Genomic DNA, 19,949 nt, shown 5'->3' on the forward strand with positions numbered 1-19,949 from the left:
TCTTTGGAACAAAGTGCTGATGTTGTCTCTACTTTTGGCTCAGAGATGGATGCTCTGCTCTTTTAGTATGCTTCCCTGCTTGTGGGCAATAAATCTGTTTCATGTTCTCCTCTTTCTCCTGTTAAAGTTCCTGGTTGTGTGCTGTTTAGAGACTGTTCGTTAGTCACTTGCTCTGAAACCTTGGTGACAAGCATCTGCTGTTTTAGACCAGTTGCATTTTTATATGAAGGAAATCAGTTATAAATGCACTTTTTTATCAATATTAGCTGAAACCATTTTTATTAAATGTAAATTTAAATGTATTAAATTATTTAAAACAAATTAGTTTTGGGGTGACATTTTGTCTGTGGACATTAGGTTTTATAAGACGTCCGCCTACCTGTTTGCAGCAGCTGTAAAAAGTGTCAACGAACACTTCGCTAAATGACTTCAATCACCATAATTACACAGTTAAATTATATTTTCATGTCAAGGAACCTTCCATTCCATTGCATTGGTTTAAATTGGTTTTGCCCCCAAAATAAACAGATCAATGTTGTAATTTTAGAAGGTTGAGGTCAGAGCTGAAGCTGGTGGTTTCTCATTTTCTGAACGGTACATATGAAGTATGTGAGGTTACTGTGGGAGAAATATCATGTGCCAGCCGAGAGGGGAGGAAGAGTGAGTGATGGCACCCATGGGCATCATGCAGGAATGAGTTTTGTAGCGCTACAATAGCTACAGGAAAATGATTTTGAAGGATGTATATTTAAAGGAGTCTGTTGGGGACTGGTAGGTCGGACGCTTGAGCTTCTTTAATCACATTTAAAACTTTTTGCCTGTTAACAAATAATATAATGCTTAATAAACTGTACATTGAAAGTAAATTTAGTGATACAAACATCGTCTCTTGTTTCCTTTATCCTCAGCACCTGAATATACTGTACTGCATCATAACTCATCCACGTTTGTGTGTGCAGATGTGTTGTGTTCTTTCATTTGGACACTGTTTTATTGACAAAAATGTCTATTTCTCTGAAGTAGAAATCCAGTGTGATTTTCTTTCTTTTCTTAATTGTGTGTCTCTATAAATATACTGTTCTCCATTCTCAGACAGCTGATTAAAAACCATCCATAGTTTCATGCTCCATCACTGAGCTTTATGTGCAGTAAGTTTCCAGTTTGCTCAGTCGAGGCATGTTTTGCCCCCCACATCCCTTAAAACTGGTCAGTCTAAAATCTAGCTGTGAAGACTTGACCTAATCCTGACAGGCCATGAGCAAAATGATATTTGTCGCCTCGGAGAGTGGAAGTAGGTTAATGCGTGGGGCAGTGGTGTCTTAGCTCAAGGCTGCCACAGCTTCATATGCTCCCTGTCACGGTGTTGTGCACTGCCTGATGACTTCATGGCCCTGAAATAGGGGTTTTCATCAGTGGAGACCTCCCTTGTCCACTAAACAATTAGACAAACAGTCATTTTGTTATGACTGCTGGGCGTCGCTCTGTAATCAATTTCAGTCGTAGACTAGACTGTGTGACGTGGGGGGTTGGGGGCTTTCAAACGAGATTCCTTCGCTCCTCATGTTCTCTTCCTCTCTCATGTGCCAGGACAATTTCCCTGCAGGAAATCCAGAGCGTCTCCAGGATCTGAAGTCCACTGTTGATCTGCTGACCAGCATCACCTTCTTCAGAATGAAGGTACTGTAACTTGTGTGTGTTTGTGAGTGAGAGCATGTGTATTAGTTGCATTCAGGAGGTGATGATTGAGCACCGCAGTGAGCAAGCCCTGCAGATCTCTAAAATACACATCATGTATAGATGCTTATTCTTGTAGTGCTGTACCCTTGACTGAACAACCTTCATTACTGGTCATGGCTGTAAAATTCCACAGCGTTCAATATAAACATAAACCCTCATTGATTTTAGGTGTGTTTGGATTCATCAATTCAAAGTCATAATTCTTTTAATCCTGTCACTCTTAATACTGCTATTCAAAGCCATGTGGGAATTAATTTCACAATTTATCAGCTGCATGTTGATGCTATTGGATGATAATTGTGTAATGTATGTTGCCTGTAACTATAATAAAAATTTGTGACTGAATGCTTCCAGCCCAACAACCGGACTTGTTTCCTTTCTATATGAAAAGCTCCATTCAGCTCCTGTGTAAGGACTGGGGGTGTAGCTTTGAAGTACTGAGGCATAGCTAAGATGGCAGCTGTGAGCAAAGGAACGAAAACTGTCACTTTAGGTTACCAGAGCCTTCACTCTGTGCCATGCTCACGCTGAGCTTCACAGCGTATATGCACCACTGCTCATATACAGGCGCTAAAGTGTTAATATACCAAACACTGCCACACGCCCAAACGCTCTGATGTAATGCACATAATTCATGTCAGTAGATTGCTCTTCTTCTGCACTGAAGTGGTAAATGCCGGTACTTAAAGCAGGATTAAGTACTACAGGCGCAAGGAGAATACCGCACCTTAAGAGCATGCTGTATATTTTAAGAGAGTGTGCTTATTTGTGTTCGTACAGGTCCAAGAGCTTCAGAGTCCACCGAGAGCAAGTATGGTGGTGAAGGACTGCGTGAAGGCGTGCCTGGACTCCACGTACAAATACATTTTTGACAACTGTCATGAACTATACAATCAACTCCTCGACCAGGTAACTAGCTTTCAACATTGTGGCTGACATGCCGTGCCTTTGCTGTAAGCAAAGAATTGGACCGAGCATCCAGACCACAGCAGTGCTTTCTAGTGCATAAAAACTTCTGCACATGTTACTTTCATGACAGTCTTTATGGCCAACCCAATATTGGCCCATTCACAGACAGCCAACAAACCGTAAAAACATTGTAATCAAGGAAGGAGATTAGCTTTTTACGAGCAGACAAGCAGACGAATAAAGCGCCTGTGTGCTTATTGTTAATAGTCCTATGGTGAATTTTGCACTTTTATAGTTGTTTTGATTCCGATTTGCTGAGAAGCAAAATGAGCCACTTGCAACTTGCAGGATACCAGCACATTTATGGAAATTTTAATCTTTCATAAACTGGAGCTTCACATTTGGTGATTTGCCAGGGCGATAAACAATACTAATTATATTAAATATAAATGATGCCGAATGAATCATTCATGGAAATTTACTATCTGCATCATGTTGAGCAGGCCTAGCTTTGTTAAATTATACCACTTACAGTATATTAATACTTTAGTTATTTTTTTGCCTCCACTGCTAATTCATTTATCACAAAGTCAAGGTAAACACATCTCCTGAGTCACCTCATGCCTTTACAATGTAACCTTCAGCCTCTCGTAAAGCTGACACCAGGCTTCACTTTTCAGCTCTAATGTCCTTTGTGTCCATGTGACAGTGCCAGGAAAAAAAATATAAATTCAGTTCAGCATGGTGAGAAATCAATGGGCCATATATCATGGATGACATTTAGCACACAATAAAAAAGTGCCCCAGGTCTACTGCAAACATGATGAACTTGAACATTCTAAGACAAGAGTTACAGAAATGCAGCCGGGCGTCGGGTAGCTCTGCAAAAACCCCATCTTCATTTGTCTTTGGGCACTTTCTGTGTCCTGTATCTGCATCTATAATGCATGATCTATGTAAACATACATGAAAGTGTGACACTACACGGCCTCCTTATGAATGAGTGAGCTTCAGGACATAACCACGCTTTGCTACTTTAAACCACAGTCATCTCTGAGTAAATAAATGAGCAACAGGCAGCGGACTATTTTACGGTTTACTTCCCAAGGAGAATGGTCTCCACACCACAGAAGATAATGTCTTTTTAGGTCATAATAGAGTGTAATCCGCTCAGAACCTGAATAATAAACTTCCTTTGTTTAAACAGCCTGAGGGTTTGTAAGCAATTACCAACCTGGAGATATAGACAGTTTCGCTAATTACATCTTCGTCCACACAGTTTCACAGGAGACAGCCTCTCTATCAATGCTTCCTCCACAGCAGAAAAAAAGACATCAACTTCACCCCACAGCAAACCTAAGTGTGACAATAAATTATGTTCAGATGCACTAGGTAGCGTTTCAGATCCCAATTCTTCAGTCGCTAACAATGACTGAGTGGGGCGATACAGGAGCTGACACTATGGCCATTCAGGCGGTAAAATATCCCAGCCACAACGAGGCATCTTGCATAACACAACAAAGAAGCTCTCCGCTTCTGCCGGGGCGGAAAATGACTCAGTGACAATGGGTGAGGGGAATCCAGCTTAGCGGTTCCTTAAACCTGGCAGAGAGGAGGAGGTTAAAATGGAAGATGAAGACGAAAAAGAGGGAAAATGACCTGCAATTTCTCTCTGCTTCATCCTCTGTAAAGCAATATGTGATGCCCAGAACAGACATCTGCATACCCTGACATGCATATGCATTATGCAAATATGAATGCATAAGTATGCATGAGAATAAAAGTAATCTGAATTTAAAGGGGGGGAGCTGGTGAATATAGACATGCAGGGGTCCGCTATTCATGCTCGTGAGAAGCCAGAGGGGGCCTGAGGGACTACTACACATGTTACTAAGCATCAAGGAACGAAGCTATTAAATATCTGCCAGTAGCAAATATCGTAGTCTTTAACTGAACCATGTTAAAAAGTTGTTTTCAAAATATGTATCTATGAGTGTATGTTTTTCTTGTAATACAGCATCAATTCTACTCACAGCTCTCACTATCTTGGGAATCTGATCACATTTAAAGAGAGATCCTTTAATCAGACACTCTGTGATTTGTGTCACTTGTGAGAATTGATGAATATTCAAGCGTACGCTAATGCTTCTTCTCACAAAGGCAGGTGAGCTAGTGAACAATAAACATGAGCCACTACAGTGGCTGTGCTCTGAAGGCAGTTAGGCCTGACTGAATTATTGTTTCTGCCAGAGCCCGTGCTCCCACCAGCCTGTGGCCCTGCACGGGGTCTAGCTGGGGTACGGTACGTCAGTCCACAGTGAAAAGTAGTCTCTACTGATTTAATCTGGTTAACTTTACCCACATGGAGTATTAATGGCTGTGGAGAATGTCACTTGGTGACTGTTAATGCCACTCCATGCGTCATCACGTTTGCCCACACGCAGGCATGAGGCATTCCCGTTGACTGCTGTCTTAGCCCGTTGTGTATATAAATACCATCCTGCACTGCGGCTGTACAGTGTGGAGTGAATTTGCTGATGTGCACTGGCTGTTTTGTCTTTGTGCAGGACAGCTTTCATATACACGAATGGAAATACTAAGGAACCAGCAGTGGTGTCAGTGTGACCCTAGCACCTAATGGTTATTCATAGGGTGGCATTAATAAGCACAGACTGACATTTACATGTGTTTTTTAAACATCACCTGGTAAAAGGAAAGTAGAATATAAAGCAAAACAACTTCAGTCAATAGGAGACAAATTATGACCTGTTTAACTTTTGATATTTAGCTCCTAGTAGAAATGAGAATGAACCCCATCGGTGTGTGGTGGACTGTAAACGGAAAACAGTTCATCACCTTTAACAATATGTTTGTGCCAACCTGACGTGAATACAGATAAGTAAAGGAAGCTAATGTTCTATCGGATGGATAAGGTCTCCTGTATGTGTATGTGTATGAGTATGTGTATGTGTATGTGTATGTGTATGTGAATGTGTATGAGTATGTGAATGTGTATGAGTATGTGTATGTGTATGTGAGGTCACAAACATACAGACGTTATGATTCTTTTTCTTTTGACTTTCATGAGGCTTTGATCAATATTATTCTTGAGCTGGAACTCACATGGAATTAGCAGTAATCTCTTTTTAGGACTGTGACACACAAGATGATAGACTTAACTTTTGCGGCACCAGGCCAGAATGATTAAAGGAGTGATCCAGTCCCTCAGAATCAGCTGTAAGCCTGATCTGCCTCGTGTTTTTGTAAGATTAAATCGTGTAGCGCCTCCGACTGCAAGGCATGCGACAGCATTACATGCTGCAGTCCACGTCATCGGACACATGTTGATTGTTCCAGAAATTAAGGAGATACTAAAGACTGCACCGACTACACGACTGCAGCTCAGTTTGCCCAGCTCTTCATCTCCTCTGTGCGCTGCTCTAAAGCCAATATGCTCTTTCTGGTTAAATAATACAGTTTAGATTAGTCAGTAAATTATTAAGAATGTTTAATTTTCATTTTTATCCATCAGAAATGCATTTTGCACCACTTAGAAATAGAAAACAGTCGCATTCTTCTGTCCACAGTGAGTGTGTTCTTTTAGCACATGAATGTGTTTGCACGGAGCACCTTCTTGTTGTGCGCTTGCACGTGTTGTCGGTGGAACCTGTTCAGGGCAAACCCAAAGACTGTGACAGTTACTTGCCGACTGGAGCTCGTAGTGGTCACACGCTGTGGGATGAACAGATGGTGCTGCAGAGTGGTTTTAGATTCAGTACCTTTCACCCTGGGACTGTGGAGATGTCTGCATAAATTATGGAAACACACAAACACACACAACCACGCTCAAGGGTCATCAGACAAAAACTGCATCTTAATCCCTCCTTACTCTTCCTTATAGCAGCCATGCTTTGTTAAGGCTATGTTCAAAACTAATAATTTCTTAAAATATATCTGAAAATGAGCCTTTGTTCTTTTTCTACCTTTACCTGGCATTGACAACGTTGAGATATAACCCACTCCCAGACTGATACGTCCTCCTTTAGAAAAAAAATAGCTCTAGACTGAGTTAGGGGCTGCAGTCCACCGTGTCAGTATGGGTGGGTGGACCCCAATGCAGCTCAACCTGTGTCACTGACAGACGTGGTGTCGTTGGAGCTTCAGCTGTTGATCGCTCCATAGTGAAACACCTTGATCTGGTATCAGAGACCCTGAGCTTCCTGTGAGACTTACTAACGTCATGTTTTGGGGGTGGTCTCTGTGGCGACTGTTCAGTTTGATTAGCAAAACATTAGCAAGTGCAGTAAACAGTAAATGATGCACTGGGTTACATGCTGTTTAGTTCGCACCACTTGCTACATATTGCTCATGTAAGGGAGTAGCTGTTTACATCACTAACAATAATTAGCATTTTTCTTTTCAGTTGCTGAAAAATTGCTGACCAGGAGAAGTATGAAATTGGCTTTGGATAATATGGGCTCAGTTGGAGGCTGGTAACCATGCCTCATTTAAATTCCTCAGTTGCTTAGTTTAATCGTCCTCAAACTGTGAACATCTGCCACTATTGGAACTTCCTGTTCCCTACTTCTTATTTCCCGCACTTCAAACTAAATATCCATTGGATGAAACGCCAAGCCAAACAGTGGTCTCCTATGCAATATACAACATAAAAAGCGCTGTCTGTTTGTTGATGTCCGGATCCAGCTAACATCCTCTGATCTAACTTCTGCCTTACGTGTCCTCCACAGAGTCGTAAGCAGGACATTACCCGTGAGGAGCAGGGTCCATCCATAAAGAACCTGGAGTTCTGGCCAAAACTGATCACCCTCATGGTTTCTGTGATAGATGAAGACCGGACAGCGTACACCCCAGTTATTAATCAGTATGTACTTCTTTATTACACCGTACATTAGAATGCATGTTTATATTTCACTTTTCTGGGTGGTTCACTGCATTTGTTTAGGGTTTTTTTTTGACTGGCTCAAACTTCCATATGTATCAATAGTATTTGCTGAGTAAATATGGATTATTATAAATTATCTGCACACATTAAGTTACTTTATCATTATTACATTTTTAGGGAACTTTGAGGGGAAACAAAACACGTGTTCCCTTAATTTACTGCTTATGTAGATTTGTGAAATGTTTATACCAATTGTGGAGTAATGAATTTTGTAAGAAGGCACCAAGGCAGCCAGAGATGTCACGGTGAAAAATGCTGTGCTTTTATGGTGAACTACATAGCATGGATGCATAAAGGGAGACCAGTGTAGCTGAATTATATAACCCAAAACAGATGGAGAGCCAGTTAGATAGATGCCGTTAAAGGAGGTGTGAGGTCTTTGTGTTTGCATCCTCCAGATGATTTGGTTGATCAAATAAAGTAAACAACTGAATAGAATGGAGTTGGGCGAGAAGAAACAAAACGAGGCATATTTTTCTCTCTCTCTCCGCGCTCACACCTCCTCTCGCCTTTTCTTTGTCCTCCTGCTGATTTACGACGGTTATTAACACTCTGTTTATGCCTTGAGCTTTCTCTCCTACACTGTCTAATGATAGATTTGCAATATTCATGCTCATTTCCTCCACATTCCTCTGGTCAAGTTCTAGAGTGACAGTATCTGTGATGCTTTTTTATTATAATAAGCCCAGGAAGGAACCTGTTGCTTTTAAATAATAGGAAATGCTGCCAGATGATAGAAATGTCACTGTTTTCGTCTGCTGAGAATATTTATGTCGGAATCTGATTTAGAAATCTTTATGGCAGTATTGATCTGCAGAGAGTACAGTTTTTAATAAGTGACTGGTAACATGTAAGAAGATTTCAAGATTCTTTCCGGAAAGATAAATGATGTGTTTTGCAGACATCATTCATTTCAACATATGCAGGTAGACTGTGAACCTTCTCCTGTACAGGCAGGCAAGACTCAAGAAATGACCAAGAGGAGAAAACGCTTGTGAGAGTTAGAAACAAAAGAGTCATGGATTGCTTCTGTTTTTCTTCAGTAGCCTCTCAAAGCACAAATCTGCCTTCCAGTCATTGTTCTTTCTCTCTGTAAAAGAAAGAGCCGAGCGTTTGGAGTGTTTGTGGCATTTGTTTCTGCGGGAGTGTCCCGAATGAGCAGACGATTACTGTTCGCCTTAGTCAGAAGCAGGGCGGTCTCCAGCAGGACTAAAATATTTCGAGATAAATTGACCTTTCTCAGTCCAAGGCTGTGCTATCAATAAATGTCCTCCCATCACTGTCTGAAGATACGGATAATTAAACCATTAACTCTCCACACTCAAGCTTTGACTGAAAATCCATCGGCATTGAAAATAGCAGATTACCAAGGGAATGTGTTGCCACCCACTCTCACTCTCCATTGCTATATCAATCTCATCTTCAAGCCGTATTCACGTTTCTCCCATTCCACCCCAGTTCAACCGGTTTTGTTAATGGTGGGGGATTATTAGATTACGAGATCCACCAACCATGCCTTCCTGCACATCTGTTAAGTCATTTGTTAGACATTCAGTCTGGGCCAAGCCATCAGGCCATCCACTCGAGCGTGTCATTATACAGAAATGAGTCTGATTGGAATACTTTTCAATTCCACCAGGTTTCCACAGGAGCTGAATGCGGGCAAGATCAGCGCCGAGATCATGTGGACCCTTTTTGCCCTGGATATGAAGTACGCGATGGAAGGTCAGTAATGCTGCTGATCGAACTGGTCCTGCTTGATGTACTTTTACGTTTTGAAAATTAGTCACAGCTACATGTATCTCTAACTTGATTATCTCTGATTCCTCCGTAAACACAGGGGGACACCTGGAAAGTGTTGTTGTGTTGCACCTTTGTTAGTGCTGTTTATTGCTCGGTGTCACAGTGCTTTTTATCGGCTGCGGTCAGCTCTGCTGCCTATCTAGATTACACCGACCTGATTTCACTCTATTGATCACTACAGAGAAATTGGATCTTCTTTTAATCAAGATAAACAATTGATCAGTGGTGCATGGAAAAAAAGAGAAACGATTGCCCGTGTGTGTGTCTGTGCATTTGTGGATGTGTGAGACTGATAAACGCACGTTAATTAGCAGTTATTACTATATTTCTGTGCAAATAGATGCTGTTTCGCCACATTTTCAGCATTCATCTTGTTGGTTGCAACAGAATTAACAAAAGAACAGAGATCCACAGTGCTCAAGCCGTGAGCCACAGACAGTGGTTTTAACATGTTCAGCTTCAGTTCTGACCCTTTTTCTCTCAGGCTTCAAAAGCCTCCAGGTTACAAAGCTGAATGTTTCAAACCCTACAGGATTTCAGGATGCATGGTGTGAAGGCAACCCTTGCCAGCAAATCAACAAAAAGGCCAATTAGACTTTCTGAGCTCTAGTGCCAAGAAGTCATGCATTGGTAGTGACACTGGTAGCGCATCATGCTCAGCTTTACCAAATTTGTGTGATCATGTCAAAGCCGCTTTTCCTGAACTCGCTTGTGTGCAGCAGTGCAATTGGTGGATGAGACTGCTTTTCCCAACACATCAAACGCATTGCACCATATTAGGGATTATGTGGTTCTCTTATCTGCTGTGGCCCCACTAAGACATGTAGGTTGATGCAGTGTTCATTATTATGTATCTTAACAGACAGAAGACATAGAGTGGAAGCTGGTAGCGAGTGACTGAGGGAAAAGATTCAAAATGCTTTTTAGGCTTTAGGAAAACACAGAGATGCAGCTGATTTAGTCAACTCTAAACGCACATACCTGCTACTTATTCCTTGCTAAGCCAACTGTGGTTGCTATGGCAACCAAGTGGAGCTTGACTGCGAAGCGCAGTATTCTTCATATGGACAGGCATACATGCAATATCATTCAGTTATTCTGTTTGTGTTCTGTTACTAAAGAAATACATGTAATATATAATTTATTATGTAGATATATATGCCCATGTCTAACAGTTAATAATATATAAGATTAATATAATGGTTGTGGAATAGTTGCTACCTTACGATGTTCAGTAAAAAAAAGTTGAATTCCATATTAGTGGCGTGAATCATGGTGCTGTGTCACACATGCAGTACCAACTTCCAGGCTCCTTGAGTCTGAACCTCTATTGCTTTGCCTTCTCCTGCCTCATGTTGTCAGTACATCACTGCCTGCCCACAGGGACGGGTGCTGGGAGGAGGACTTGACTGTCATGGTCCTCAAAGCATCACTTTGTTTGAGTTATTGCTCATTTCTTATTGGCCCTGGTGGCCCGGTTTGGTTTGGTTTGGTTTGGCAGCAGCAGGTATCATCACTATTAGGTGGATGAAGGAATGCGTTTGAAATCGGTGAGTGCTTTACATGGTGCATAAAGCAGTGTAGAGCGTGCATACAGTACTGTACACACATAAGCAATGCATGTACATAAGCAATGAGGCTGCAGTGGGTGAAGCCAGTCCAGGTTGCTGCTTGTCTCTCTCATTCAGATAAATGGAAACAAGTGACCCGTTTACATGAAATGGCACAAAGCACTGGCACGGTGGGTGACAGAGACACCCTGAAGGAGACACGTCAGCGTGTCCTGCTGTTGCTGCTTCTTTGTGCGTGTGTCGGCATTTGTAACTGCGTGTATATTCAGCTATGCAAGAAAGAGTGAATGAAAATAGAAGAAGAATCTGTGTGTGCTCGCATGTGTATGTACAATACTTAATGAAGCCTTTGATTCATCTTCTGCTTCCCGCTCAGCTCAGAGGCCTTTGGTTTTGCCACTGCTGGTGCAGAAATGAATGCTACTAATTTTAGCATCTGTGAATGTGTGAGAGAAAGCGGACAACAGAGAGGAGGAGAAGAGGCAAAATACAGAGGATAAAAGAGGACAGACAGTAAAAAGGAGGAGGAGGATGTGAGATCCTGAATGACTGTGAGTAATGTCACATTTACTCATTCTAAAATACACACACCTGCCAAATAAACACTAGTAAGTGTGGTGTAGTTGTTCCTTTAGAACTTTAATGTCTCACAACCAAAGACAAAGCCATTTGGTTTAGACGTTAGCTAATACACATATAGTTTGGTGCCGGCAGACCTGAATCGATCTGAAGTAAAAAACGCACGTCCTGTAAGTAGCTGCTAGAGATCAAGTCCTCTGCATCAAACTAACGATCAACACTTCATATCAATACACTTCTTACTGAGGAGTCGACCCAAAGCCTCATCATCAGGGAGTAAAAGACGCTGCTTCTAGACTGTGATTATGTTTTATAGTACATTCTTCAGCGCATACCTGTTTAATGGTTGTGTTCTCTGGAGCTTGTCATTATAGATCTAGTGCTTCAGCAGCCCATTAACAGAACTGCACTGTGTCGGAACAGCTTCACTAGACGGAATATTTTAATTGAATTACCAGTCATTTGTTGTATTAACTCCTGAAATTAAATGCACAGATTCACCTATAACCAACCTATAAATGTCCTAATAATTAGTATTTTCTAGTATACTTAAGTATTTTAGATAGTCATCCTTTGTTACAATAATTATTCTCTGGATTAAATCAGAGAGAACTCTCATTGTAGTGAGTCAGAAGTGACATCAACACGATTTAGTGTCTGTGTGCTCTGGTGCTATAGCAGAGCTGTGTCAGTAGGCCCCACTTACGAGGCCCTTGACAGAACGGGGTCAGAAGTCAAGATGAAGGAATTATGTCACAGAAAGAAACTATAAGAAACTATACTTTAGTGGCCTTGGCTGCTATCCTGGTCCAGAATGGTAATTGTTGGATGGAAATGGTGTCGTGGACAAGTACGGCTGATTATAATACCCATGGTATTTAAATCAACAGGGCGGAGAGCGAGTCTCCTGTGAATTTATCTGGCCCTTTGGGCAGAATGAGACAGGATGACATTCTCGCCAGGGACCTTGAGCCTACTCCTCCCTAAGGACAGCCCACGCTGTTTATTACCAGTCGAGCACAAAGGCATGCACACATACAACAGCGCCGTACATGAGTGCACCTATTTAACATCCAGCTTGTATGGATGCAGACAGTAGGAGCCCCTCTCATCAGCCACTTTTGCTTTGGTTATACAGGTCATAGAGTGCATGCATCATAGTATTTATAAAGGAACTGTGTTCTATATAAACTGTGGGGAGTGATATTATCTCTGTAACATCCGTTTTAATCAACTCACTTATCCTCAGATGAACAAGAGATGTCAGACTTCAGGCTCGGTGCAAATGTAAAGTAATTTTCTATAATCCCTTTGTACAGTATAAGTGCAAAAACAGCAGATTATCTGTTATATAATTATGATGTTTTTTTTGGAAGGCTGGCAGTCTTGAATAAAGGAGGAAGCATAAGTTGCCCCTTAAAAGTCATCAATATTTAATTTAACCCACCCAGTTACGGTCAAAGATTTGCTGCTGTCACAGGAATGAAGGTGGAAAAAAGGTGCAGACGGCTCAGAATGGCATGAAAATATAGAGACAGGACAGAGGGAACAGTGTGTTGAGGTCAGTGGGACATGATGATGATATTTTACTTAGGTCATCTGCATTTATCTTATTAGTGCAAACTTGAAAGAGTGAAAAACTAAATAAGAAAAGTATTAAGTATATTAAAAAGTATTACATTACTGATTTTCTCTATGGCTTTCACTCTAAAATCACAACATCATGCATTTTGAATAGAATTTGTATGTATTTGTAAGTTGGACTTAGATGAATCATACAGTATTAATAATAAAGAACAGGAGCTGTGTGACAAACATTTTGGAAGCGGTCCTAACTGTGTTTGTCAGTGTCTGTTTCCTCCAGCGTTTTAGCTGAAAGGTAGTTATAAAACATTTAAAAGCACTTTCTGAAAAAACAGATGACTCACTCTAATGTCGGGAAGCTTGTGTATGTTTTATTGCAGTATTTTTAAATTTCTCATTTCTCCTCAGATTCCCTCCTTTATTCAAACAATCACATTGGTCCCAGTGGCTGGAAAATTCTTTGCTTTGCTTTCGTTCAGAGGCGTCTTCTGTCTCTTTGTGTTGCGCTTTCTAGACAGAGGATATGAGCTTTGTGACTCCAGAATGGAACCGTTTTGAAAGACCAGTCTTTCTGAAACTTAAGACCCTTTTAAGCTCCAGCAGATATTTCTCTCTTCGCCCCGCAGATTTTAGAGGTTAGAAAAAGTTGCATGTGCATTGTGTGTCTCAATACGCCTGCATTTAAATACTAATGGTGATAAATAAGACCTTAGGCACATTTCGGTGACATTCATTGCGAGCTAGCAGCTTCTTGCTGGCAGCTCGGCTCCAAACACCTGCTGACCCCTGCTCCGCTGTCTTTGGGCCGACCTCCATCTGCTTCCTCGGGTCGACTCGGTGGCTGCGGTGTGTGACAGTGACAGACCGGACTGGCAGACTGTAGGTTGACAAACTGTGAATGTGTGTCCGTCACGTGTACGAGCGGTGTGCGATGCCACCTCAGCTCCTAAGCTGCTGTGAATTTGTTTGCCCAGACGTCATTCAACCGTTGCAACAGGATAATTGCCGAATCTCTGTGGTAAAACAGTAATGACTCAATATTCAGAGTCTTATAACCACCTGCGTCCTCTATTTCGAACCGTCTAGGTGTAACCAGACGAAGCCTTGAATCCTTTGGCAATTTCACCCATCAAAACATTTGAAAGTTAGGTAAAAACGGGATCCCTTCACGATGTAAAAGCCTAAACTGGGGTGTGGCTCATTGGATTTGTGATCGGTCGGTTAAAATCTGTCCACAATTCACGGGTACAGTCACCTCTGGCATTTACCACACAGCACAAGTGGAAAATATGACTTGTGAAGGCATGTTAATAAGCATGAATCATAAAATAAACTTTCTGTTATGAAGTCTCTGTTGCAGTGCAGCGCATGCAGCTTGTGTGGCTATGGCAACTGGCCAGCGTGACGCAAACCTCAATGAACCGCTTGCCCCCAGTCACTGCTGCACCAACAAGTAATGGAGGTTCTGCATCATTTTCCACATTCAAGCAAGCTGTTGAATTCAAATGCGGCGATTCACACGTTACTTCATTGTACAACTTCTACATCATAAATAAAATAAATATTAAGTTAATTCTGACATTTGCATGAAAGGCTGATTGTCAATGAAGTTTAATTTAGCACCCAGGATTTTCTTTAGTATGGGGAGAAATGCTGCACCATTGTCACACACTGCTACCTATGTTAAGTACACAAAATGTTTCCCTGGGTGTTTAAGGAGGATTGTGCTGTAGATTGGCAGGTGTTACACTAATCATCACAGTGAGCATAGTACTTCTTATCAGGATTAAAGCCTCTCAGTCAGGATGCAGCACGTTGGATTTAAGCAGGTCTTTGATGTCGTGTATATGCAGCTTTTTCTTATTATTTCTGACTTGCTATTTAGAATCACAGCTGTAAAATGAAAAAAAAAGTTGCACTGCTTTCATTTCACTGCTTGTTTAGCTTTAATATAAGTAATATGTGTGTTTTTGTTTTTGGTCATTGACTCTTTAATCATATTTTTGAATGCCAAGGTATCTGATCCCGGGAGCCTGATGATCCCAGGTCCTCATTGTTTCTTCTGCTTTGTGTGATTTGCTCATAGCCGACATGTCTGACGACAGTTGAGCTCAACCGCAGCTGCAAAGTAGTTTTCTTCGTGGTGATCTTCTTCACTTTCACCTTGTGCCCTCCTCACTGTTTCTTCTTCAGTGGTTTTCTGGCACCACTGGCGTCCAGCTCTCCTCCAGGGATTCCATGGAAATGCTTATTTTTCTCTGGAACGTCCATAGAGAGCTGGACTAAGTGACTCAGCAGCCACGTCAGCTGATGTGAAATTCTGATTCATTTTAGCTTCTGTTTTTTGGGGGGAATTAATGTGACAGCTTTCATGATGTTTGTGTGTGTGTGTGAAATGTTTTCATTTCTAAAGGACAAATACCTGATTCTGCTCTACTGATTCAGCGTTACAATGCAGGTTGTCTGTTTACCGTAAGACTTGACCTGACTGGATGCTCTGCATGCTAACATGCCCTTATCCTGCTTTAATCTGCATTACAGAGCATGACAAGCACCGCCTGTGCAAAAGCACTGAATATATGAATCTTCACTTCAAAGTCAAATGGTTCTATAACGAGTACGTCCGTGACCTGCCGTCTTTCAAGGATGTTCCCCCTGAATATTCTCTGTAAGTGTCCTCATGTACTGTACATACAGACGTATGCAGCCATGCATGTGCACACAGTTTAAAACTGAATTCTGGTTTTGATTGTATGTTACACTGTAATGTTTGTATGATCTGTCCTGATTCTCAAGCATTTAAATGAAACTGTTTTTAAAGAGGAAACAAGCGTATAGCCTTAAAGCTCCCCTTCCCGTTGTGCATGCACAGCCATCAGGGCAGGGGAGCTACGTTATCAACACGTGCGGTGCAAGCAGGAAGCGCAATGTCCTCTCCAGTCCTACCCATCTATCTGAGTAATGACTCAGCCTCCCCCTGTCCAACACTGTCACTCAAACACCATCTCTAGCAGGATTGATTCTTCCAGAGGCGTACACATCAGACACACACACGCTCAGACACACAGCCTCTCGGCTTAGCCCGCCTGTCGCCTCTTTTCTGGTGCCACTCCCACCTTATTTATTGGCTTTTCCTCCTGTAGCAGATGACCTTAACCACAGTGCAAAACTGTTTTAGGGGGGACATCCGTGGCTCTGAGGACGAACCCTGGCGCTGTTTTAAACACGGAGCTGGCAAAGTGAAAGAGCAGAGTATTGTTATTTCACTAACAAATGGTCATACTTACTCATGTCATCTGTCCTCTGCCGTCCTCTGCCTGGGTCCAGGCTAATCTGCCCCAACTGAAACCCGATATCAGCGCTTGTACGACTGTGGCCGTGCCACAGGACTAAAACATCCTGTCATTTTGAGGTTTCCCTTCATTCTTAGCGCCAGACTGTTGATTAGATGAAATGAATGACAAGCAGCAAAGCATCCAACTGTGCTTTGAACCCACTTTAATAGAAGGCTTTTCATTTTTAGGTGGTTTGAGCCATTTGTCATTCAGTGGCTGGATGAGAACGAGGATGTTGCCATGGATTTTCTTAATGGCGCCCTGGAAAGAGATAAAAAAGATGGTGTAAGTACTGAATGTAAAGATCTAGCTTTATATAAAACAACAGAGGAATGTGAATGAATTTATTTCACACTATATCAGAACTAAACCTGAGGATATCTTTTTATTTATTTTTATGACTTTTACACAAGAGAAGAGTCAGAAGAGTTTCAAAAATTGCAATTTCATCAAAGTAAAGTTTTTATGAAGGCTGAAGGTGTTTGTCGTCCTCATTCACCCCATGTATTGCATCTATCTGTTCCATTAGATTTGTATGTACTGTATTTGTCATTTTAAGGTCCATTTTAAAACCAAAGGAATTTAGAGTTTGTATGTTCTCATCCTGAAGTGATCACTGAGTTTCTGTTTCTCTCTTCTCTTAGTTCCAGCAAACCTCGGAGCATGCCCTCTTTTCCTGCTCGGTGGTGGACGTGTTCACTCAACTAAACCAGAGTTTTGAGATAATCAAGAAGTTGGAGTGTCCGAACCCACAGGCTCTGGCTCACTTCATGTGCCGCTTTGCGAAGGTCAGGCTCTAACACACACTAAGGAGTCTCAGCGGTTTGTTTACTGTGTTTGATGAGATCTTGTGATTAGGTTTTGGCTGCTTAAAGGTTTGTAGAATGTTCCACTAAATCAATAATGAGAAAGGGAAGCAAACTTTTACCTATAAAACTCTCCTCTCTGCAGACTATCAACAAAGTTCTTCTGCAGTATGCTGCAATCATATCCAAGGACTTTCCTTTGCACCTCAATAAGGAGAACGTGGTAAGTGCCCACTCAATGTACACAAGTATTAATGTATTAATACAGGACATGCTGTGAGTTACATTAAGTCTTTTGAGATGCAAATGAAAAAATGGTTAGTCGGCATTGTTTCCATGATGATGCTTGTAATACTAGTTGTCAAGGAAACCATGTGGATGTCTCCATGCTGAGCCCTGGTCCGACTTTTTTAATGCACTTAACAGAGTGTCTCTTCTAACAGAGAAGCAATTATTCATCCCACAGCCACCAGCTGAAGGGGAAAAGTCATTGTTATTTTCTGGGCTCTGTGTCCATTCTTTAATGTGACAGATGACTAAATACAGAGCCTTGTCAGTGGCCTAATTATCCACACTGGTCTTTGGAGTTGAAGTGTGAGATAACTCTAAAGGAGGCAGCACAAGAGGCAGGTGTTTTTTTTATACAGCTGACAAGCTCAATACAGATGTCAAGAGAAAACCTGAAACACATTTACTCAAGACCGGATTGAAGCAACAAAGAGGAATGATGTGACAAAGAAACCCTGGGGCGGATTATGTAATACAGTGGCAACTTCTCATCACATTGATCTAATCAAATTTGAAAAACTATGACATACAGTATACATCATGAGATTTCATAGCTGTCTTTACCAAGAGCGTTAGCACTGCATGTCTGTTTATTGTTCCTAACAAACGAAAACAGCAATTTAAAGTGAGCAAGAGTTGCTTTAAAAGATTTCCAAAAAATACTAGAGGTAGAAGTTTTTAATATATTACATTAAGATGAACAGTTTGACAAAACACATCACGATGATACACTAATTTTTAATATGTATGCAGCTCTGTAAAGTAGCCACTGCCTTTATTTAGGTTTAGAACTAAGCTCCAACATCTCATTGTCCTGCTTACGGCTGCAGAGACACCACTGGCTGCTTCTCACATTCAAGGCACCATTAACTCGTCCCCTGTGGGAAGCAGGCGTATTATTTTACACTACCACATCACCATGACATCGTTTCGGGCGCCGTGTTTTTGCCAGTTGTGGTTTGAAGCAAATAATGTTCATTTGATGTTCATGTGATTGGCTCAAAAATTATAGTGTCCATAAAAAAAGCGGTCTGAAGATTATCTGTCATCTGCTAAACCTGTTGTACAGCCCACAATCGATAGCGCCTGACACATTCAGTGCCGGCGTTTCTCTCCCCGGTGTAATTCTGAATGTATTGCATTTCGCCGCTGTCGCCGTCGCTGCCGCGCAGCAGCCTTGTCTCTTTGTCAGGAAGGATATGTCAGGAAATCAGCCCTGATGGATTTTGCTGTTGTCATCTTTTTGCCATTTCTGATGTTGTGCATTAGTGACAAACCTGTGTATAAACTATTAATGCGCTGTGTTTTTGGCTATGTTAACTATCAGAGCACTGGACAGTCTGGTCTAATTACCCCTGTTCTCCCACAGCCCTGCATTATCCTCAACAACATCCAGCAGCTCCGTGTTCAACTGGAGAAGATGTTTGAGTCCATGGGAGGCAAACAGGTCTGTGTTTGTGTGTCTGCTGTGTTCAACCAAGTCAATGAAGAGTTCTCATCCCATAGGGAACAGTGTATTTTACAGCCTGGCATTGGCATGATTGCTGCAGGGCTTCGGTTTCTCATTAAAGGACACTTTAGCAGGTTAATGCGGAGGCTTTAGACTTCTGTATGTCCTCAGATCATCACTCTGCCATGGAATAAATGCTGTGTCATGATTATGTAAATGGTCATTCCCCATGACATTTCTTTAAAGTGAAAGTGAATTTGCCCCCGACCGGGACGTGCTCTCATCCTTCCCTCAGTTCTGTACTCTTCTGTGCTTCACCGTGTTTTAGACTAATCTGTCATGTATTTCAGTTTGCTACTCTCACCTCTCGGGTTCCTTTGTACCCCATCACCACTAACAAGCGTCTAATCCCCTCTGTTAAAAATCTGTGTTGGTTTGTACCACCGTGGACCTGTCAGTCTTTCAGTCTGAACCGGGAAGCAGCCGCCGCTGCTTCTTGTTACTTACGTACATGCATGTCTCTCTTCAGTATCTAACGCCTGTCTTGCTTTGCGTTTTTGTCTCCTTCGTTGTGTCTTCTACTTCCCCCGTTTCCTCTCTGTGCTCCTTCTCTCTCTGTCTCCAGGAGGAGGGGGTTGTGTCCTTCTGTAAGGTGTGTGATTTAGGACTCGTCAGCACCCCTTCCCACCATTTACCAAATGATACGAAAACGCACGCCCCCTCCCCCGTGCCTCCCTGCCACCCCTCACGCTCCTATGCTTCTCACCCCACTCCACCGCCCCGACCCCTCCAGCAGCATGTGCCACAGAGCATACGGAATCTGAATTACCCATCACCCCTCTGGACAGGCTGCTCGAGCTCGCCATCCCCGGCGCTCTGCAGACAGTGGCTCAGCCCACTCGATCTCATCTTTATTTTTAGCTG

General features: G+C 42.0%; 1 protein-coding gene across 8 annotated transcripts in view; it reads left to right on the forward strand.

The window, feature by feature from the left end:
* LOC114852451 (protein unc-13 homolog C-like) overlaps positions 1-19,949 on the forward strand; it is a 68,276-nt gene that overhangs the window by 36,189 nt on the left and 12,138 nt on the right. For 6 of the 8 annotated variants that reach the window (XM_055507623.1, XM_029144838.3, XM_055507624.1 and 3 more), the window contains 10 exons: positions 1,588-1,677; positions 2,518-2,646; positions 7,395-7,528; positions 9,249-9,334; positions 15,688-15,814; positions 16,670-16,766; positions 17,126-17,269; positions 17,433-17,510; positions 18,945-19,022; positions 19,651-19,677. In XM_055507623.1, coding sequence (XP_055363598.1) covers positions 1,588-1,677; positions 2,518-2,646; positions 7,395-7,528; positions 9,249-9,334; positions 15,688-15,814; positions 16,670-16,766; positions 17,126-17,269; positions 17,433-17,510; positions 18,945-19,022; positions 19,651-19,677 — 990 coding nt within the window. The remainder of the gene's footprint in view (positions 1-1,587; positions 1,678-2,517; positions 2,647-7,394; positions 7,529-9,248; positions 9,335-15,687; positions 15,815-16,669; positions 16,767-17,125; positions 17,270-17,432; positions 17,511-18,944; positions 19,023-19,650; positions 19,678-19,949) is intronic. The other 2 variants (XM_029144839.3, XM_055507625.1) reach the window with 1 other exon arrangement.

Source organism: Betta splendens, chromosome 3 (genome assembly GCF_900634795.4).
Source record: "Betta splendens chromosome 3, fBetSpl5.4, whole genome shotgun sequence".
NCBI lineage: Eukaryota > Metazoa > Chordata > Actinopteri > Anabantiformes > Osphronemidae > Betta > Betta splendens.